This window comes from Malurus melanocephalus, unplaced genomic scaffold (assembly GCF_030028575.1).
Source record: "Malurus melanocephalus ecotype Western Australia unplaced genomic scaffold, MMel_1.1 scaffold_403, whole genome shotgun sequence".
In the NCBI taxonomy this organism is placed as follows: Eukaryota; Metazoa; Chordata; class Aves; order Passeriformes; family Maluridae; genus Malurus; species Malurus melanocephalus.
In genome coordinates, this window is record NW_026623635.1 from 316,560 (window position 1) to 338,503 (window position 21,944).

Genomic DNA, 21,944 nt, shown 5'->3' on the forward strand with positions numbered 1-21,944 from the left:
CCCCGCACGTGAGAGGCGAGGCGGGGTGAGCTCAGGGGGAAGGAAAAGGTGGATTTCCGCTGTGGATACTCCGAATAGTCCGCTATGGAGCTGTCTGGTTCCAGAGAGCASAACCGGGGTCACAAACACGCGTTCCCACCCCACCTCCTTGCCCTTTCTCCAGGTCACTGTGCGCTTACTTTATACTGTTTGATTTAATTTTTTTTTTTGAGTCTGAGACAGCATGGTCTGTTAAAACACAAACCTCAACTTTACAGTATTTATTTCTAACTCAAGTTTGAAAATGACATTCAAGCAGGGAATGTGTTTCAGCAATGTATACAAACACCTGGGATTTGGCATCTCATTCAGATTCACCTGAGGACATGAAAGCCAAGGCTGTTCTGTGAAAGATACTTGTACAAGTAACACTTTGCACTTAGACACACACACATAACGTGATTTGAACGAGGAGTTGCAGGAGATGCTCAGGCATTTTCTGCAAGTTCATTTCAGCGTGTATTTACTGTGCTATTTTGTGCTTGAAATTATAAGAAAAGGGGGAACAACTTTTTACATAGGCGGATAGTGATAAGACGAGGGGGAAYGGTTTGAAATTAAAGAGGAGAGACTTGGATTAGATATAAGGWGGAAATTCTTCCCTGTGAGGGTGGGRAGGCCCTGGCACAGGTTGCCCAGAGAAGCTGTGGCTGYTCCATCCCTGGAAATGTTCAAGGCCAGGTTGGATGGGGYTKGGAACAAYCTGGGATGGTGGAAGGTGTCTGTGCCCATGGCAGGGGGTGGAACAAGAYAAACTTTAAGGTTCCTTCCAACCCAAACYATCCTGGGATTCTATGACATTATAATTAAAAATAGGAAAGATAAAATTAGGAAAGGAACAAGACTTTTAAAGATGAAAGTTCAATCAGCAATTTTGAGAAGCATGGAACACTTAACAACTTGAGCTTTAAATTGTGATTAAAATTAAAGCTTGTAAAAATTTAAAATAACTGATTCGGAGGACATTGAATTATCTTAGGAAGTGAGATAAAAAGCACCCTGTCATCAAAATGAGTTTGTGTCTAAAACTGAAATTGATGAAATAAGTCTTGTCATAAAATATAACTATTTTTAAAAATAATGATCTGGTAATTTTTAACTTGGCAATAAATGGATCTTCACTGTTATTTAGGTTTGTTTGTAMAATTAGAATTTATCCAGTGAGCTTCTTAGTGTATCTGATGCTTAGAGGTTCTGAGTACTTATAGTTTTGTTGTGTATCAGGTCTGTGAATAGGTGGTACCACCCTGCACAGCCCATGTGGAATGGCCAGGATGAATCCCAAAATGAGACTGCGCTGTTGTGCCTTACATATCTTCTTCTCTACTAACTAAATCAGCAAGTTTTGTACTCAAAAAAATACCACCCTGTTTGTCTGACTTTGCAATCTCTTCCTGTAAGAAAAAAACCCACCAAACCAAACCAAGTCAAAAAACACAAAGTGGAGAAAGCTCTGTGGAGCTGGACTTTCAACTGAAAGTTCTTTCCTTTCTAAGTTTATCTATTTATATCTGCTTTCTTTATACAATTTTTCAAGAAACTTGGGGAAGGCTTGAACCTGTACATTTTTCTGAAGATTCCTTCAGCTGGAACTAGAAAATTAAAATAWAAAAGCCAGAGAAAGATGAAAACACCATTGGAACCTGAGACAGGAAGGAATGGTACAACTCTATAGCAAGTTAGTTTTGTGATCCTAAGTCCTTAATACACACACTAAATAAGATCTAAGCACTAAGCAGCTTTGAGGATGTTTCCTTACCATGTCTCTCTAGTCAGCAACTGCAAATAATAAAACACTGAAGAGTGATTAGTTCTGTGCATCAATTGCACTAAATTAGTTGTCTACAGATCCAGGCTGAGGAATTACTGATGCAGCAAATGACATCTGGACAAAGAATTGTGCTGAGAAACTATGCTTACAAAATTTCAAACATAATTTAGTTGCCTAAAAATGCAAGTCCTTGTGCTAGCAGTGTTAATTAGAGAGTATAAAAAGGATCCAAGGGAGTTATCACTAATAGATCACAGATACACACACACAAATACAAGTRCAGCTGATTCTTTCAAAGATTAAAATATCATACACAAACCTTTTCATATTTATTTTTCCAGAAAAGGCTGTAGCCTAAGAAATGGTAAATTGGATAGATCCTGAACTTTAAAAATACTACTGTGGTAAAGAGCATTGGAGCAAAGAGAAAATTACATCCTCAGGTGCCATTGCAGAGTCCAAATCCAGRGTGAATTTCCAAGGAAGTTTGCAACTCAAACCTATTGTACACATGCATAGAGTGTTCTTCTCACAGGCAGCAAGAATGAGTGGAAATGCATCTGCCACAACTCAGGATTTGACAGAATTCATGTTTTCCCTGTGCAGGACCTGTTTGCACTGGGCCTGCAAGCGGAACCACGCGGCGGTCGTGGCTTACCTGCTGCATGCTGGGGCTGACAAGGACATCCTGACCAAGAAAGGGGAGAGGCCAGCCCAGTTAACCTCCAAGAGAGAGATCAGGAAGATGCTGGGAGGTAATCTATAGTGACTGYGCCATGTGATCATCAAATATTGGTAAAAGGGTGTTCAAAGCATGTGTGCTCCGCTCTTTGTTTTGCATGTGGAGATTTGTGTTTGGATTTTAGTATTAGGACTTGATTTCTAGAGTGCTTACTTGGTAAGAAAACAAAGTTTAAGTAAAGGGGTTTACCAATAAATTCCATACCCAGCTAGCCTAACACTTTTCTAAATACTGAAAATTTAGAAAAGCTGTATTTTGAGGAATGCCACGTGCCAGGCAGATGCAACTTCCAGTTTTCAGGACAGCAGGAGAGAAATCTCTCGAATTTGTAGAAATGAGCAACCCTTGTATGAGCAACACTTAATTTTCCTGATGTTGTGTGTTGGCTAAATTGAAAATTAGCAGCCCAGATAAACAACTCATTAAAGGACATGGGTAGAGCATCTGTATCTTGCTTTGTAACTGCTGGAGCAGAGCAGGCTTTGCTGCTGGAGGTGATAGGTAATTTGAAATGTGGTCCATTAACAACCTCTTGTCTCCCCTTTGTGCTCCTGTGTCTGGTTTTGTTTTCATTGTTGTCTCTCCCAGCTGTKGAATGGGTAATGCTGTGGCTCTTCCAGTACTGCATGTTCTTTTCCCTTTATCCCCTGCCTTAATATCAAACAACATATGACCCTTTGTTTGTTGTGTCCTGATACATTATGAAGATGACAGCATTATTCCACCAGCCTTACAATGTGCTGCTACAGATTAAAACAAACCAAAACAGAAGTGTTGCAGTGTTTAGAAGGAATTAGCACCCCCAGAATTATCCAAGTCAGATTTTGTGTTTGTATGGCATTCTGTTTATTGTAGAAAAAAAAGACACGGTGCTTCCTGATTCATCTTTTTACTTCTGATGCTTTTAACTCTCTACTCCCTCTGCGTAAGAAAAAGAAAAAATGAGAAGAAAGAAACCCAAAAGCAGCCTTGGAGAATGTTGTTTTRTTTGTTTTACAGTGGAAGATGATGAGCTCCCGGACTCAAAGCAAGATTCAGATCTGCCCATCATCCCCAACTACCTGGCTAACCCACCTTTCCCATATGTTTACAACACCTCGAGTGGCAGTATCCCAGATCCCACCCCGAATGGGAATCTCTGTCACTTGGAGCCACAGGACACCAACTCTCCACCTGTACCTGACTCAGACACCTACAGACAGGCACCGTTACAGCCCGGGAACGCTGCTCCCGAGGCAGCTCCCAACRGGGACATCCCAGCCCTGCTCCGAGGCTCTGCTGGGCCACCACACCCAAATCCTCTCCTCCAGAGAGCTCCTGTTTACCAGGGAGCAGTGTCTTGGGGCAGAAGCCCCTCTTTGTCAGCAGGATCCAACCAGTCCCTCCCCCAGCAAGGGAATGGTTCCTCCATGGGGCCTGTGCCAGCCTTTCAGCCCGTTTTCTTCACTGGAGCTTTTCCACTCAACATGCAAGGTAATACCAAAAATCTCCTCTGGCTGTGTTTTGATCTTCTGTCACCTTGGGCAGTCAATAATCATGTTATTCCAGGGACTTCCAGGTTCCCATGCTTAGGCATTCAGGAACCATTTGAASGGAATGAAGTAGGCAAATATCCTGCTTCTGCTGGAACTGTTATTAAAATATTGATGTAAACATTTGCTGTTTGTCTCAATTGCTATAAAAGCATACAGACACCAGGATAATTTAATTCTCTAAATAGCATAGTCCAGGCTGCAAACACAGATCATGAGCAAGCAGCCAGTGAGCTCAAGAGAACCTYGTATGGCTCAGTCTGCACTGAGCTGTTCTAGGATCTGCCAGTTCTGCAGGGAAACTTTGCCTGTCCACAGAGGGAAACCTGGAATTTAAGTTTTCATTCAGAATTTCATTCTTGAAATAAGATATTCTGATACCATGGTTATCAATGAGAATTGAACTGATGGAAGTGAGAAATACCAGTAAAAGCAATCTTGGATTGCTCAGGAAACTGATAACCAGTATAAACAATGGTTAAATCAGCTTAAATCAATTAAAGTGAGTATTCATGCAATGGTTCAGACATGCACACATATAGTGCATTACATTTGCTATGATTTTTTCATACWGGTTGATGAAAATCAACCTAGTGAAAGCTGTGGTTATACAATTYCAGGTTTTGCTTTCTGAGGATTCARKTATTGTTACCAGTGACACAAACAAGGTTAATAGTACATAGAAATATTTGGAAATTGTTCTATAGATATAGTTACAAATTGCTTTATACCTCTGCCTATTAATGTGCCTTTTTATTTCTAATAGAACTGGTGCTTAAAGTGAGAATACAAAACCCTAATCTTAGAGAAAATGACTTCATTGAAATTGAACTGGACAGACAAGAATTGACCTACAAGGAGCTGCTCCGAGTGAGTTGCAATGAGCTGGGTGTGAACCCCGAGCATGTCCAGAAGATAAGAAAATTACCCAATACAATGTTAAGAAAGGTAAGAACTCTTCAATTTGAAGTGCAGTAGGAGATTTTTAGGTTATTCTTGTAAAGGAATAATTTGTTGGTCACCTGCAGAGGCCCATGGTGGGAAAAAAACCCCAAAAACCAAATGGGAAAAACCTCCCTTCAACTTGCAACAGTCAGTAATTGTTTGGGATTTGTTAAGTAAAAAGGTTCTCACATTTCTTGATCACCTTCTTCCACAACSATTTGGTGCTGAACCCAGTTAATACCTAATTTTATGACTACATTGTAAAGTTCTGTGCAGCACAACACCCCTGTGAGCTGCCAACAGCATTTAAAAGGCCTGCAGAGCTCAAGCTCTGTGAGTTCAGCAAGACCTGGCTGCAGTCCTTACCCCAACAGAGGTGTTCCAGGCTTTCTCTGAGTGCAGGAGGATAACTGTCCTTCCTTCAGGGACACTTACCCTGCAGCCAGCAGAGAAAGGACCTGCTGACCTGTTTTRCCAACTCACCACTGACCATTCTTTCACTCTCAAATCCTTGTAGAGCATTGTTGGCGTCACTCGTGGGACAAATCTGATTAGGAATAGATTAATAGGCTTCACTGCAGCATCTTCACTGACTRCAGGGTGACTTACTCTGTGGTAGTCAAGAAGTGGAGAAAAAAAAAGATAYAAGCAATTCACTTCCCAGCTTTGGTTATGGTTGAAAGGACTTTTTATTTCCATCTCYAATCACTTCAGGCTCTCTGGTAAGACTGCAGGACCCCGACTGTTCCTGCAGTGACACAAAACTGATTCTGTGTACTGCAGTTGGCAGCAGAGCACTGCTGCAGGGGCTCAGAGCTGGGTCACTCTGGAGCAAGCCACAGGCAAGACCTTCTTGGGTAGATGCAAAAATCAATTCATCAGCTTCCAAGAATTAGCCAGGAAAAAAAAAAAAAAGAGGATTTGGGTGGCATGCTGTAGCTCTTGACAAGTGTAATTCCACTAATCACTTGCACTCACCATCAGTGTTGCATTCCTTCTAAAAATAGAGTTCAGGGAGTAGCTGAATAAGATCCCAGAGTAAATACAAGATGCAACAGGARATGTGCTTTCCTGTTTGCTGTAAAGAACTGTCATATTTATGAATAAAYACATACCTTGTGTCAGTATGAGCTTGCTATTTTAACTTACCTCTGCAGAATTAACAGATGCTATTACCTAACTCCTTATTGTATTTGTTTAAAGGACAAGGATGTTGCAAGGCTACAGGATTTCCAAGAACTGGAGCTTGTTCTAACAGTAAGCGACAAAAACTTGCTTTTCAGAGTCCCAACACTTTCTGAACAAAGTGGATATAACAAGAAGGCATCAGAACTTACATACTAATTAGGGAATAAAACAAAGGATTTGTAGCTCTGGTTATACAATTACATTGGAAAAATAGTATCTATAAGGGCTAATGATGTGAAAAAAATCTATTTTATTAACCTTGAAATAAACTAAAGTGGTTATGCACAGTTACAGCTTCTAGTTAATCTAAGAATAGTGAGACTGGTATGAAAGTAGCTCAGTGCACAGAAAGTACTGGTAGAACTATCTGTTAATGCAACACTTCCTTACAAAAAGATAATCTTGAAATACTGCAGAGTTAGCAGCTCTCAGGGAAAGGCTTACCTTAAGCTGTTCTAATAATTTGTTTGCTATAAAACAGCAGAGGTATCCAAGCTAAAGAACCTGCCATGAAGCCCATTTAATATTTGTACTGAATCCATTACCATTGATGTTCTCTTTTTAGATCATGTTTATTAAGTCCTATCTTACTTAGTAGTTAAAAAACCAGAAGGGTTTAAATCTGTGGAAGCACAAAACTATGTCAAGTTTAAATCCTATCAAGTGACTTATTACCTGTGATTTCTTGATCCCTGTTTACACTTTTCCCTATTTCTCAGGTTAAAAAAAATAATAGTAATTACCCAAATAATAAATATGCTCTCAACCAAAATCCCTTTTATTGTTGTCTGTCAATATATACATRTGCAATTGACATGTATTGACATGTGCAATTTAAAATCCTGTGTTTGTTACTGTATTGACATTTCTTCAATGCTGCTTTAATTTCCCCTTTTAAAAGCACAAAAAGTGTAATTTTGTTTTCCTTTGACCTCTCCATTCCTGAGAAAAATTGCATCTTGAACCCATAAAGTTGCCTRTGTAAAAAGAAACTAGTGAATTGCCCAGGGTTTTCTGGGCTGATATCAAATCTTGATGCTCCTATGCAATGTATTTTCTCTTTTTCCCTGTGACTTGTGTTTACCCAAGTTGTTTACTGAAAAAAAAAAAAATCACAGTTACTTAAAATTCAGAATTTGACTACTTTGTTGTGAAATTCTGGAATAAAGAAATTGAAAAGTATTTCAGAGCTGGATTTTATCTGATTTTTTAAGGATTTTAGTATTCAGTCACTTGTGTTTGAGGAAGAATTCTATGCTGGTAGCCTGAATGAAAAGTGAGTGCTGTGGCTTAGATGAACTGAGGTATAAGATGTATAGCTGAATTTTCCTATTTCATCTCCTGTCCTTCTTTGGAAAATGCAGCTGCCAAGGAATTTGTCCTGTGTGAGAGTTCAGAGCCTGAGCAGGGTGTGCAGTGTCCRTGGGGCAGTCCTGGGCTGAGCTCCTGTGCCTGGAGCTGGGGACCAAGCACAGTCCCCTCCTGTCCTGGGGGCTGCAGAGGTGAGGGACCGCAGCCACCTGTGTCACTGCCTGTGTCACTGCCTTTGTCACTGCCAATCCAGTGTCCCCGAAGAGCCCGGATCGCTGGAAGTGCTCYGAGCACAGGGGCTGAGCACACCAGAGGGAGCTCCCATCCCGCTGTCAGCCGCCAGCACAGATCCTGCAAACACCCGAAATTCTCTGAGCAGTCACCACACTGAGCCTCAGCCTCCCCAGCTGAATACAGAAGGTTTTGTCACACCAAAAGAGCCCCTTTTGCACAGTGCCAGAGGTCAAACAGCCCCAWTTTTTATTGCCAATATCTCCTTTTATAGCAGATTGCTGGCGGAATATTAAGTTCTGTGTAATGGAATAATAAAATCGTGGTTCCTCACATCACCGTGGCTGCTGCCTTCTCCCCAGCAGGCAGCACAGGATGGTTCAGGCATTGGCTAAATGCAGGAGGATTCAGGATTAACCTGTCAGATCCCCTAGAGAAAAGCTCAGCTGTTGGGCAGCAGCCTTGCACGGATGCTGATCCCTATCTGTGCATTCCCAGGAATATTTTTATACCTTGTGCAGTTTATACCAGGAAGATACTATTAACACTCCCCAATTCCATCAGTGTAACCACTGCATTCTGTGTGTGATAAATAATTCATTACTTTGTGCCCTGCCACATGAAATGTTAATGCCTAATAAATGCTTGGCTGCAGATTTGTGTTTCTATTTCAGAAGTATAATTTGTAAGAATTAATAAATGATTATTTTTGTCTTCTCTAAGTTTTTCTGCACTTTTCTTCTGGGAAAACACAGGAACTTTTTCTTGCTGGRTGGTTTTCTGGAGTGCTTAGTTTAAGAAGCAAACAAAGCAAAAGAGGTTCTAGCAGACTCTAGCAGTAAATGCTCTTTGAACACTTCTTTTGTCTGAGGAGGCCTGGTTATCAATAATAAAATAGGTAATTATTTCTGCAGAACAAATCACCCATTATTTCAGGTGTTGAAGTGTTGGACRGGATAAACTAAATACACACCTGCTCAGCCTGCACGTTCAGCTTGAGTGGAGACTTCCTCAGAGTGACTTCCTACCCAGAAACTTTCAGCAAAATTCTGATACTTCTGTGCCAATCGTGTCCCTGTGGGCTTGTGTGGAGTCTACYGAATTGGAAAAAAACTCTGTAGGAAATTATTTATATGAAGTCATTTGTAGRTTTAGCTTTAAATACATGTTCTTTCTTATGCTGAAGAGGAATTATGCCAAAACTGCAGGGATCCCAAAGGTTTCAGGACTCCCTTGCCTTGGGGGAAATATTAAAAGGAACAGGTTGGAGCTACTCAGACATTACAGTGTTTCACTATTATTCAGCTGAGTCACAGCTTAACTGGGCCTGTCTTTCCCCTTCAAATCCCACAAATCCTTATGCAGAAAACACACAAACCAGGTGTATTTTGTACCATTAATATAATTTACTAATTACAAACCTGAATTCAGTACATAATTGCCTTGTGGTACATACATTTTCTTGGCAGAACGTCATTCTTTGGGAAAAAAGCATATAATAAAATACTTTATGTATATAGAAAATATTTAAAAATATAAAATTCACTTTCTGGTCCTTGTAATTGTAAAATACTTTGTTCACATATCACAAGTTGAGTTTACTACAAAAAATGTTTTGCAAATTACAGTACATTCACAAGTCACTTTTGTGGCAAGTCAGTAATATTTAAAAAAAAAAAAATCAAACTAAAACCCCAAGGGGTCTTCTCTTCATGCCAGTCCAGCATCTTTGGCCATACTGTAGAAAATACCCTTTGCTGCTATAAGGTTTGCAGGTGTGTCAAATTCAGCTATGGTCCCGTTGTCCAGAACAAGAACCCTGTGCAAAACAAAAAATGGTGGTGGGGGGAAGATGTGTCAGAATTCCTTGCAAGGAACGTGATACCTGTGTGTGTCACAAAGAAAACTGCTCTCATCTTTGCCTTGCCTTTTTTTCCCTCAATTATTTTCACATGTAAAACAAAACAGATGATAAACATTCTAATAAACAGATGATAAACATTCCCTGAGCTGCTGCTTGACTAAAGAAGGTACAGGGCAGGCACTGYCTCCCAGGGGCAGTAAGAGGGGAAAAAAACCATCTGGAATTGAAACTACAGTTCCAGAAAGCCAAGGAGATAAAAGCTCATGAGGAATACTAATATATTTTCAAGTAATTAATGTGACATGCTGTTAGAGAAGAAGTTACAGCAGCTGCTGGTTTGACAAGGCTCTGTGAGCTTCCTGACAGTGCCAGGAGTGCCCTGGGCAGTGTCCCCTGCACAGCTCTGGTTACTGATTACAGAACCTGTGAGGCAAAGCAGGGCTGGATATTCTGGGATGGAATGGTTTAAACATCACTGCTTACATGCTGTGTGATGAGAGCATCAGTGTTCATGTGCAGGGACAAACCAGACCCCTCCAGGTGCTGCTTCCCATCCCCAGCACACCCCCCAGCCCCCCCAAACAGCGCTCAGATTTCACCTGGTGTAATCCATGATGGTGTTGAGCCTGTGTGCGATGGTCAGCACCGTGCAGCCCTCAAACTGTGTCCGGATGGTCATCTGGATCAGGTCATCYGTCTCCAGGTCGATGGCAGCCGTGGCTTCGTCCAGGATCAGGACCCTGCTCTTGCGCAGGAGGGCTCTGGCCAGGCACACCAGCTGCCTCTGGCCCACGCTGCAAGCACAGACAGCTTTTCACTGCCCCAGCTCCCCACTGCTCACAGCCACTCCTGCTCAGCTGCAGTTTCCCAAAAAACCCCGGAATATTTGGCGAGCAGCCTGTTGTGTCAGCTCACACACGCACAGGCTGCAGYGTGCCAACAGTGACGGTGACAGGGTCACTCACTGCCTCACCCTGTGCTGGCACAGCCACCAAATGTGCCTTTTATCACCGTGACAAAAAACAGGGCAGCTAATGGTGACAACGTTCCTGCCAAAGTTTTCAGAAACACAGTTCTGACAACACTGAGTATGTGCAAATTTAGGAAAAAAAAAAATTAAAAGAAAAAAAAAGTTATGAGGCTGCAAGTCCTTTCTACCATTAAAAAAAATAAAATATATATACATATATCTGAGCAACCCAGACTTCCTCCCCTGCCACAAGCACAGCCCAGACTCAGTCTCAGAGTGTCTGCGGGGTGAGGAAGGAGCTGAACATCCATCACAGACAATCTGGTGACACCACAGCCTCAGAAGCCAATGAAGCATATCAAAACATGGMATTTTATCATCCCCAGTCATGTCTTCATGGGCCTTCCAAATAWTAATGGAAAATAAACATTGCTGAAAGTGTCAGTGAGGCAGAGGACTCTTACTCAGCACAGCAGTTACGAGATCATGGCATTTCCCTTCCTACCAAAAAGTGTTTAAGGGATTGCCTGTCCCTAAAACCATCATTCTGAAATTTCTTTCTGACAAGAYGGGATTTGGGTTTGGGAGAAGAATYRGAKCATTTGTGGCAAAGGCAGAACAGAAGGCAATTGTTTGAACCTTGGTGGCTCTCTTGGGACAGAAAGAGGTGGCTGAATCATTTCAGACGTGACAGACTGGTGCCAGCTTGTGCTCAGGTGTCACCCACTGCCACAATGACAGCTCGGTGGATGTTCCAGCCCTCCTTACCTGAGATTCTCTCCACCCTCTGAGCACTCGTAGTCCAACATGGATGGCTGACTGCTGACAAACCTCTTCAAATGGGACAGCTCAAGAGCTTTCCATATTTCTTCATCTGAATACTTATTAAAGGGATCCAGGTTCATCCTCAGTGTTCCAGAAAAGAGAACAGGATCCTGGATATAAACCAAATTTTCATTAGACAAGTGCTTGAGCTGTTTTAAGTCCAAATACTATGAGCTGCTGCTCTGAGGTCTGCATTGAATTGCAGGCAGGCCCCCTGCCAGTGCCATCCTCTCTGAAAATACAGCACATTATACACAGTTCAAACTCAACTTCCAGCTCTAAAGATGGTTTATCCTAAATCTTGTTCCACCACCCAGCTTAGGTGGCAGGATAGGACCAGGTAAAGTATAAACAGTTTGTTTTTCTGGAACAATTTTCTRAGTGTAACAAAACATTTTCCTCTTYGKATAAACCATTATTTATGGTTTGTTAAGCTGCTAGAAAACATTCCTTCATTGTGACACACAGAAACAGCACCTGAGGAATAATTGTTAGCCTTGATCGAAGGTCATGGAGACCAATTTCTGAAATTTTCACGCCATCAATTTTAATTTCTCCYTTTACAGCTTCCAGGATCCTAAAGAGACAGAGCGTCATGGAGGACTTCCCTGCTCCGGTTCTGCCAACGATTCCAATCTACAACAAATTGCAGGTTTAACARCAAAACATATCGTTAAGAAGAAAACAACACCCAACAAAAAACTCCCAAACAACCCTCCAAGACTCCTCAAAAGGTTTGACTGAAGATCTAAATCAAAGAAAGAATGTGCCATCCTTCCCTAGAAACCCTGAGTCACACACTGTAATATGCCATTAGTGTAATTGGAATGATACTCCATAAAAACATGTCATAAATATCATAAATAACACAGGCCTAGAGCTATCCTACATAACTTTGGGTGGTTTGCAACATCCATGGCAGGTCCAGCCACTCAAGGATCAAGGAAATGAAGGTTCTCAAAGGGCAATTCATGGTAAGCATGTGTACCTCCATGGCAGAAGGATGCAGCTTAGAATAAGGYTAATTCTCTTTCTTACCAACAGCCTGTTCAGGGAAGGACTTTCCCATGCTAATTGTTCTGTCACCAGCAGGCAAACCCTAGAACTTTCCATCAAACCACAAAGAAATGAACTTCCCAGAATAAAGACAATTTCCTGATTAAGGAAGCAAAGAATATCACTTCCACACCAAAAATTTCACAGGGAAAGTCAGAGAGCAGAAAAAGCTGGAATTCCTTCTCCCAYCTGCACTGCTTCGGAAAAGCATTCYCATCAGTGAGYTTTTGTCACTTGYKCYSRTGCCYCMYRTRKGRGGCACKRGMACYTGTTGCCCAATATTTGGGGAAGTCCAGAAAGTCCCATGCACTTCACCCCACTGCTTCCAGGCAGGAGGATTCTGGCACAGGGACAGCACAGCTGTCACTGCTGGACACTGTCCCCCTGCACTGCTGTCAGTGTCCCTGCAACCCCCTCCTCTACCCCACAGCAAAGCTCTGGCCAGGATATTCCTCTGGGAACTCACCTTCTCCCCGCCGTGCACTTGGAGGTTCAGACCCTTCAGCACCAGATCCAGGCCCTTCCTGTACCTCACTGAGTAATTCACAAACTCCAGCTCTCCCTTGGATGGCCAATCTGCTGGGGGACTCTTGCCCTCAATGGTCCAGGGAGCCTGAGGAAAACACGAGTWAGAAATGCTTCACAGAGGTATGAGGAAAAAATAATTCGAGCTCAGATGAAAGYGTTTTATCTGATAAATCAAATTTCCGGGATCAGATGAATTTATAATAATGGGGGGAAAACATGGGTTCCTACATATCCCCTATTTGTCTTTGTTGTGAAGTTTACAGAATAAAAAACTCTGAGCACAGAGGGATGAATCCTCAGTGGGTATGAATTTTTCCCTCCAGCTTTAACAGAACGCTGCCAGTTTCCTGCCAGCTCAAGCTCTGGTTTATAACACATATCACACATCTTGTCTAGGCTACCTTTTYCCTTCCTGGTTAAATATTTGATCTCCAGAACCAGCTCTTCTCCATGTCCTAATTCTCAGTATGTACACAGGGCTAACAAAGCAGAGTGTCCAGAGAGCAGCAGCTTTCCTGGCACAGCTCCACCTGCCACCTTCAAAAGTCTTTGCTAGCAAAGGTGGGCAATGGGATGATTTTCCCGGATTAGCAGCGCACTGTTCCTGGAGATGTTCTCTCACAGGAAGGAGGAGAGGATTGATTAAGCTGATTAAACAGAAATACTATTGAAAAAATGTGATAATTGCACTGCAGCTCTGCTCACGAGCAGGACCACGGCACCAGCCACGCAGGTAAGGCCGTGCCTCAAACAATTCAAACCCAAAGGRACCAATATTCTGATGTGAAACTCATCTCCCGTGCTGTAGCCACTCGCAGCAGCAGCAGAAAATGAGATGCTAAGCACAGGCTGCATGATGGCAATAATAATTTGGAGCTGTGATAGCATAAATTACAGTTCAGAGCGTGACATTTGTTCAGGTTAAACGATAACTCTCAGAGCAGGAACCATCTCTCAAGAGCCCAAAGAGAGACCATGTAAATGTGTGCATTAAAATTTTCAGCTTGTTGCTGAGCGTGCTGGTCTCGTGGCAGCTGACCTCTGTTTCAGTTTCTGAATACTCTTTTATTCTTTCCACAGCCACAATGTTGGTTTCAAGTTCAGAGGTCATTCGGACCATCCAGTTCAGAGACAAGGTCACCTTGGGGAACACAAGGAACAAAATATCACCGAGAGAAACAAGTTATAATAAAAATAATAACAACAGCAGACACTTCACGTGAGCTTGCTTATGGTTTCAGCAYTCAGCGTAAATCTCTATTTACCAGACATCCCACAACTCATTTTAATTATTTCCTTATTAACTCCAGCTTTAGCAAGCACTGAMATTATTGCTAATATATCCACACCATCTACAAAAATACAAACCCACCAACAAAGCTGTAACACKTTACCTGTAAGGCATAGGACACAGACAGTCCCACCAGGCCAGCATTSAGGCTGTTCCTCCCAATCACAGCAAAAAGGGCAGCAAAAAGGACAATGCAGTTCCCCACAAACTCCACTCGGATGCCCAGCCACCTGGGAAGAAGGCAGGTGTAAAAGCAGAGTGGGAAAACGTTGCTTGGGACCAGTTTTGCAAACAGGGTTATCCACGTGGAAGCAAGGATTGATTTTACAATTTTACCTGTTTGACACTACGCCGGGGTAGTAACTCTTCTGATTCTCATCCACCTTCAGGTCACTGATGTCCACGAAGGCCTTCACCCTCCTGTAGGCTCTGATGACACTGGCCCCTGACACAGTCTCTGAGAAGTGGGAGTAGATGGGGGATCTGCTCACCGACTCCAGGCGCTTCAGCTGGCGGGAGGTYGCGACGTAGAACCGCTGCCGTTTTTCACAGAAAATTTAAAGGCTCATTAAACACTTCCACTTTTTAATTAACAGGGGAGAATTTCTTAGGTTAGGGATTTAAAAGAGGTCACTACTAAWGCACTTCAACTCTCTGAAATATAGTCTACAATTAAGAAGAATTTCAAGAAAGCTACCTGTACATCACTACACAACGGAGCGTTGGGTAACTGCAATTTCTATAGACTGTAAGTTGAATTTATCTATGTCCCTTTAAATTTAGTTAATACAACCGAGCAGAACGGATCTATTTGTAGGAGCCTCATTTTCCAGGACAACAAAATGTGCCTTTGCACCTCCATTATCAGGTCTCTATTTACAGTCTGTAAAATATGCTTGATTGTTGCTCAGAAATCAATAAAATTGATGTTTTGTATTTGCAACATTTTAGCACCTCACTACCTTAAAGACTTATTAGTATGTCAAATATATTCACACTTAAATATATTGACATGCACTGCAGCTCTGACCTTACCAGCAGACTTATATTTTAATCCTTAAAAGYTGAAAAAGGTTATGTCTATTTATTTCACGGCCACATCTCGCAGGAGATTCCTTTTTTTCAGAAAAGTAAATAAAGTTTCATCTACATAAACAGATAGCTACTTCAGATATCTCCATTTCCCCCCCAAATCAATGCTGTTTTCTCCTGAAAAGGACTGGAATAATTACAAGAGCAGTCAGATATTGTTTTTCCAGTCACCTGAACAAAGAAGTAGAGAATTGCCAGCGGGACTATAACCACGGCGAAGAGCGGGGTGCTGGCTATGATGACRATCATGGTGGACAAGGAGGTGAAGAACGTCCCCAGGAACATGAGGATGGTGGGYGGGATGACCTCGTCGATGACGTAGATGTCCTTGGAGAAGCGGTTGATGATGCGCCCGGTGGGGGTGGTGTCGTAGAAGGACTGTGGCGAGTGCAGTTTGTTGTCCAGCAGCGCTGCGTGCAGGGTGCGGGCGGCGTTGATGCCCCCCATGGCCAGGGTGAAGGAGCAGAYGAGCACGATGAGCCCTGCCATGTGAGGAGATGAGTTATCCTGACGTGGACATGATTCACTGTTTTTGCTTTGCTTTATTCYCTGCCCACCCTCCTCTTCCTGCACACACCAGCCTTGCATCCACTCCTGCCTAAGGCATGGGGAAATGTGCAGGATTCACCATTGTGTCCGTGGAAAACAGACACACAACCACCTTCCCTCTGTTTTCCACAAGCTCCATGAAGTCCTGATGCTACAACTTCACCCCAACCCTTTGTCTCCTCCTGCACTGAATTTCCATGTTTTCTTTCCAAACTTGGCCTCTCTCAAGCTTCCACATCACTATCCAACCCCCTCCAAAACTGAAGGCATTGGACTGAGCTCAAACTTTTTAACTACAGGTATGTGAGTTCCTGCACTCAGCACAGGAGCTGGGGACAATTTTCACAGAATGACAGAATGGTTTGGGTTAGAARGGACCTTAAAGACCACCCAGTTCCATCCCCGCTGCACTACCCCAGGCTGCTCAGGGCTCCATCCACCCTGCCCTTGGGGATGGGGCAGCCACAGCTTCTCYGGGCACCCAGTGCCAGGACCTCCCCACCAGCACAGCAAATAATTCCTTCCTAACACACAATCCAACCCTACCGTCCTTTTGGAGCACTGCCAACTGCTGCCACGGCTTTCTGACCTAACACCTCCTTCCCCAACACTGATGATTTTGCCCTCCCTCACCTTGCAGGAGGCCCAGGGCAGCGTAGACCCCGATCCTCATGGCYGTGTTGTGCTGAGTGCCATTGACCACGGGCTCGTTGGTCCAGTCACTGAGCCACACATTGGCCCCGATGGCAGCGGCGTTTTGGCAGCAGTACAGCAAACAGATCACCAGGGAAATGACAGGGCTGACAGCCTTCATGTACTGCCAGAACACCGACAGCTTCACCTGCAAAAATCACACACACCAAAGCTGCTGCGTGCAACTCGCACYGGCAGGAGTTTAGAGAGAATTAACAGAAAGAAAAGTTCTTTGTCGGAGGAGCTGCTGACAAAACTTTAACACTTTCTGACACCACTCTAACTCAAAACTGCCCAAACTCTGACACGCCACAGAAAAAGGTTCATCTGCCTGAGCTCCCTGTCAGGGTGACAGCTTTCAAAACAAGTCAGAAACTTCTCTGAAATACTCTCCTCCTCCATGCTGAGGATCTGTATTTCATTAGTTTTGTGGGGCTTTAGTTTTTAAGATGATGCCAGAGGGAAGAAAAAAAAAAAAAAAGGGAAAGAAAGAAGGCTGATCAAATAGCAGCAAAAGATGGGTAACAAGAATAGGAGCCAAGATTTTCAGGCAGAAGAAGCAACTTGGCAGGCATATCGTACTCAAGACTGCTTTAAATGGCCTGTTTAAGGAAAAGTGTAGAATATGCCTCCATTCTGGGTCTTCACAGCAACTCAAATGAGGTACCAAATGCTAATGCACCCCAACAGGAGCATAAACAGATGATTTTCACGGCTATAAGTAAAGGTGATGTCTCTAAGGTAGGGCAAAAAGGCAGAGAAGCAAAAAGAGACAAGAGACTCAGGACAAAATTCAGTCCTTAGAAAAGCATAAGAAGGAATAATTAAAAGAATAAGTGTCGATCTGAGACTTCGAGGGCTAAAACAATCCACAGAAAAAGTTAATTGCATGTCTGTGCCACGGACCAAGTACACCAGACTAAACAGAACACTCTGAATGGAGGAAAGTGGCTTTTTTAAATCAAACCTCCCTGTTCCTCTTCCATCTGCCTCTCCTTTCATCCCTTTCTTCTACTTTGGTGTTCCCACCTTTTCTTTTTTCCTGCTCCCATCTCTCTCCCTGGCCCAGCTCAGGAGGAATACAACCCCTTTGTACCTAATGAGGACAAAAAGCCCAGGATTGGGGTGGCACTGAGGCAGAGCAGCCCCACTGGCACCCAGAGGCAGCTGGCTCCTGGAACCCAGAGCTGCAGCTGGACTCAGCAGCAGCCAARCAGTTTAAAAAGCAGCAGTGCTGAAAGCTCTGAGAGCAAAGGCAGGGCTGATGGAGTGCAGGGCTCTGCAGTATCGGGTGACTGTGGAGGGAGCTGGAAGAGATTTTGTCTTTTTTCTTTTTTTTCCTCCCCCTGAAGTATTTTGTTCTATCTAGGTGCCAAAACCTCTGCCAAAAACCCTAATCTGAGTGATCAGTGGCCACCAGATAAATGCCCAAAACCTGCAGTTGTGATTTATACAACACATTTAACAGAACTGGATCAAATGTTAAAATAAAAATGACTTTTCTTTTTTTTTCAAACAGGAAAAAAAAAGGTAGAAAAGGGGAAGGGGAAACCCAATCATACCGTGCCTGTTTCAGTGGTTTCAGCCTGAATAAGTTTCTCGTTAGCATTTTTTCTTGGCAGAGGAGGCTCTGCTGGCTTCTTCTCACAGACTCTTCGTTTCGTTGACATTTTGTTGGGACATTCTCCTCCCTCAGAAGACACCACACTAAGTTGCCTGGTTAAAACAAAAGAGTCATTAGGAGAAAAAGGGCATATTGTGGCAGTGCTGAGGCAAGGCTGGGATGCAGTGAGTTGGATTTATTCCCAGCTCTTCTTCTGAGTTCCCATGCCAGCCCCACTYGCAGCTGTGGGTGCCTCTACCACCCCTCTGCATGTTCAGTGATGCCARAAATACAGGATCTAACAAAGGTTGTGGCAGAGCCTGAGCTCTTTGGGAAAGACTTTTAGAGGCTTCATGGCAAGGCAGACATTTTAAACTAAACCCTGAGCATCTCTGTTTTCTTGTCAGCAGTAGCTGGASAGCACCTATGGGCATGGTTATAAAAACCTTTAGAATTTCCAAGGTTCCCAAAAGAAAGGTGCAATGCAAGGGGTCTATTTATCACACCTGGCAGCAGGTCAGTGTTGTGTGGGTAAATAAATAGAACCAGGGAGTTGCTTTAAGAAATTGGTTCAGCCCAGATTTAAAAGAGGATTCCAGGAATAGATGTTTGATCTGATAAATGATCTTCTTTGTGTGTTCTTTCACATTTATTTTCAGAAGGACACTCAACTAATTTATTTATGTGAGGAAACTGAGGAAACTAAACCTCAGAGAGAGAAGCAGCACGTGGCTGTCCTCTGAAAGATGTTTTTCACCCCAGACWTGGTTTAGAAATGCATGGAGCTGGTGTTTACCTAAGAAACTGTTTGCGGACCTCGTTGGTCACGGGCTCGTTATCGGCCAGGTCGGTGTGGATGCTGAGRGTGTCCTCAGCCAGCAGCACTTCCTCCTCCTCCAGCACTGCAAGACAAGAGCACACCTCAGATTTTCTACCACAGAAAAGCACAGAGAGCACGGGGAAAGGTGGCTGCACAAAGCAAGAGTTATGAAAACAAACCCAGCAGGAAAATCATAGTGCGTGAACTCCCTCCACGTTYTCCTGATACCCCTTCTGTGCATCAYTTCTGATGAAATTGCARAGATCTTTGGCAGGTTGGCTGCTAAATGCATTTATATCGTATCCCTTTAGCCCAGCAGAATGCCAGGCAATAGAGTTAGAGTTGGTTTTAGCTAAATTTACTTATAGGGCAGGTTCTAGGCATGACCTGGGCTGGGGGAGCCACGCCAGGAGCCCTGCGAGCCTCTGCTGCAACCAGAACCCTGCCACACAGGGGAAACATCCACCAGAGTGCTTTAATCTTGCAGCATTTTGTCAGAATCAAACCAAGCTGATGAGTGACCCAAGATTAAAATGTCATTTGAACTTTGCTGCATGAAAAAAAATCCAAACCACATATAAAGAGAAAACACACCAGACTCTGGGCAGCCCCTTTGATAGCAAGCCCAGTTTGCTCTTGGCTACTCTGTCTTCCTGCTGAGCTTGACCTTGCTAATTGTAAAATAAATTATGGACTTTAAAAGAATTTCTAAGACAAGAATTGATTTCTTTCCTAGCACAAACCACATAAAATTTCGAAATAAATTTGTGAAAACATTTCTCAGTAATACAGACCTGGCCACAGGCAATAATTTTCACGGCAGTACAGAAAGGCAAATGCCAGGTTGCCCTGAAGACCCATAGGACATTTCACAGAGAAAATATCTGTAATCTTGTTGACAGAAAAAGATATGTTTTAAGGAAAAGTGATACTGTACTTGTTGGTTCATCCTCTTCAATGTCTTCGTCCAGTGCGTAATTCCGCAGGAATTCTGCAAAGGCCTTGTTTTGTTTCAGAAGGTCTTGGTAAGATCCCATTTCAGAGATTTTGCCATCTACCAGGACAATTATATGGTCTACCTGAGGTAGGAAGCTGATGCCATGGGTCACCAAAATTCGGGTCTGGATAGGGAAAAGGAAAAAAAAACCACAAATCCCTGAGTTGCACTGTGAGGACTGACAGYACTCAAAGTCAAACACTACCACGTTTTAGGGAGTGAATTCGTGTGCCAGGGTGAAATGATCAGTGAAATAACACTGTCCTCATTAACCTAATGAGATTGAAAATGTACATGAACTCACTCTGTTCCTACTGCTGATACAAATATAGGGGAGTGTAGACCCACTGAATTATGATTCCCCTTTTCCCTTATGCCAATTTTCTTTGCAGCCCTTCCCTTTTGAGCACTGAGCTGGTCTGAGAAGATGGCAGCAGCAGTGGAAGTGCAGCAGAGCCCCTGCAGTTTAGTTATTGCTGCCAAAGGCCTCTGTAAAATCCTCCAACATCCGAATGTGCCGCAGCTTCCCGGCCGCGCCACTCTGAGTAACAACCATCATCACCACCAGCCTGAGCAAGTCCCAGCACACAGGAGATCTCACAGCAGAGATTTCACAAAACAGAGCCGAGGTTTGTGCCTCGACACGTTCTGCCAGACCACAGTGCTCCAGGGAACACCGTGCAGCATTTCACCACGCTGCACACGAAACCCAGGAACGAGCTGGGGCTCAAACCGCTCCAGCACCCCCAAGACTGGGCTSTTTTCAGGAGGATCTGAACCCCAGCTTACCTTCCCCTTGAGGATGCCATCGGGGCCGATGACTTTGTCGAAGATGTGCTTGGCCACGTGCGAGTCCACGGCGGACAGGGGGTCGTCCAGCAGGAAGATGTCGGAGSCGCTGTAGACGGCGCGGGCCAGGCTGACGCGCTGCCGCTGCCCCCCGGACAGGTTGATGCCCTGCAGGGAGAGGACAAAACATGTCCCACACCAAGTGATTTATTACCTGTGGTTTCCCTATTTTTCATGTTTCTCTATTTCTCAATTTTCTAACTTTTCCCTATTTCTCAGGTTGAAAATAAAAGTAATACGAAATTACCCGAATAATAAATATGCTCTCAACCCAAATCCCTTTTATCGTTGTCTGTCAATATACACACATGCAACTGACATATATTGCAATTTAACATATCATGTATTGATGTTTCTTCAATGCTGCTTTAATTTCCCCTTTTAAAAGCACAAAAAGTGTARTTTTATTTTCTCCGACTTCTCCTGGCTCTCACCCAGCCCAGCACTCGGGTGCTAAATTGAAACAYGAGACGCTGGAGAGAAAAACCCACCCAGAGACGGGCAGAGAACGYCTCTAGATCTGCCTGTTCACTGCCAAGCTTTCCACTCACCCAGCAGTCTGGAGATGGAGGAAGTCTCTTTTTAATAAGCTCCTAAAGGGAGCTGTTAAAACACAAAACTATAAAAAGCRAAACTGTCAACCCGGGATGCAAAAAAATGCAAATTTCAAAGCAGGGCTGCGGCACCTGGAACATCTTCCACATCTTTCATCTTACACACAAATCCACATCTCCACCCTATCTGATGAAATCTAGCTCACACTTAGTGGCCTATGAGAAAAGAATATATTTGTTGGTAATCACAGATGTAAATGGTTCTCATTAAAATGTGTTAAGGGATGATAATATGATTTTTTTTTCCACTTGAAGCACAACCATATGTTCCCTCCCTTTATCCCTACAGGAAAAGGAAGGCCTTCACTGATTCTGGATAGGTTCACCTTTGCAATTCACAACAAAGAGAGKGTGCTCTGATCTTCCATGGCTGTATGTGCAATATTGCATCACAATATACACACAAGCTGAAAATTAGGAAAATGTTTAAGTCT

The 21,944-nt window shown here is 43.3% G+C and overlaps 2 protein-coding genes across 2 annotated transcripts in view; one reads left to right on the forward strand and one right to left on the reverse strand.

Annotated features, from left to right (window-relative positions):
• The window catches only part of ANKRD40 (ankyrin repeat domain 40), a 9,240-nt gene extending 759 nt beyond the window's left edge, over positions 1 to 8,481 (forward strand). Inside the window, exons 2-5 of the mRNA XM_057379399.1 lie at positions 2,417 to 2,565; positions 3,552 to 4,025; positions 4,851 to 5,032; positions 6,233 to 8,481. Coding sequence (XP_057235382.1) covers positions 2,417 to 2,565; positions 3,552 to 4,025; positions 4,851 to 5,032; positions 6,233 to 6,373 — 946 coding nt within the window. The 3' untranslated portion in view covers positions 6,374 to 8,481. The remainder of the gene's footprint in view (positions 1 to 2,416; positions 2,566 to 3,551; positions 4,026 to 4,850; positions 5,033 to 6,232) is intronic.
• A 664-nt stretch (positions 8,482 to 9,145) lies between these two features.
• The window catches only part of ABCC3 (ATP binding cassette subfamily C member 3), a 46,084-nt gene continuing 33,285 nt past the window's right edge, over positions 9,146 to 21,944 (reverse strand). Inside the window, exons 18-31 of the mRNA XM_057379363.1 lie at positions 20,837 to 21,004; positions 19,988 to 20,171; positions 19,027 to 19,132; positions 18,190 to 18,343; positions 16,568 to 16,775; positions 15,557 to 15,867; positions 14,630 to 14,829; positions 14,397 to 14,523; positions 14,042 to 14,143; positions 12,941 to 13,087; positions 11,896 to 12,054; positions 11,362 to 11,528; positions 10,223 to 10,417; positions 9,146 to 9,578 (exon numbers count right to left, since the gene is read on the reverse strand). Coding sequence (XP_057235346.1) covers positions 9,470 to 9,578; positions 10,223 to 10,417; positions 11,362 to 11,528; positions 11,896 to 12,054; positions 12,941 to 13,087; positions 14,042 to 14,143; positions 14,397 to 14,523; positions 14,630 to 14,829; positions 15,557 to 15,867; positions 16,568 to 16,775; positions 18,190 to 18,343; positions 19,027 to 19,132; positions 19,988 to 20,171; positions 20,837 to 21,004 — 2,337 coding nt within the window. The 3' untranslated portion in view covers positions 9,146 to 9,469. The remainder of the gene's footprint in view (positions 9,579 to 10,222; positions 10,418 to 11,361; positions 11,529 to 11,895; positions 12,055 to 12,940; positions 13,088 to 14,041; positions 14,144 to 14,396; positions 14,524 to 14,629; positions 14,830 to 15,556; positions 15,868 to 16,567; positions 16,776 to 18,189; positions 18,344 to 19,026; positions 19,133 to 19,987; positions 20,172 to 20,836; positions 21,005 to 21,944) is intronic.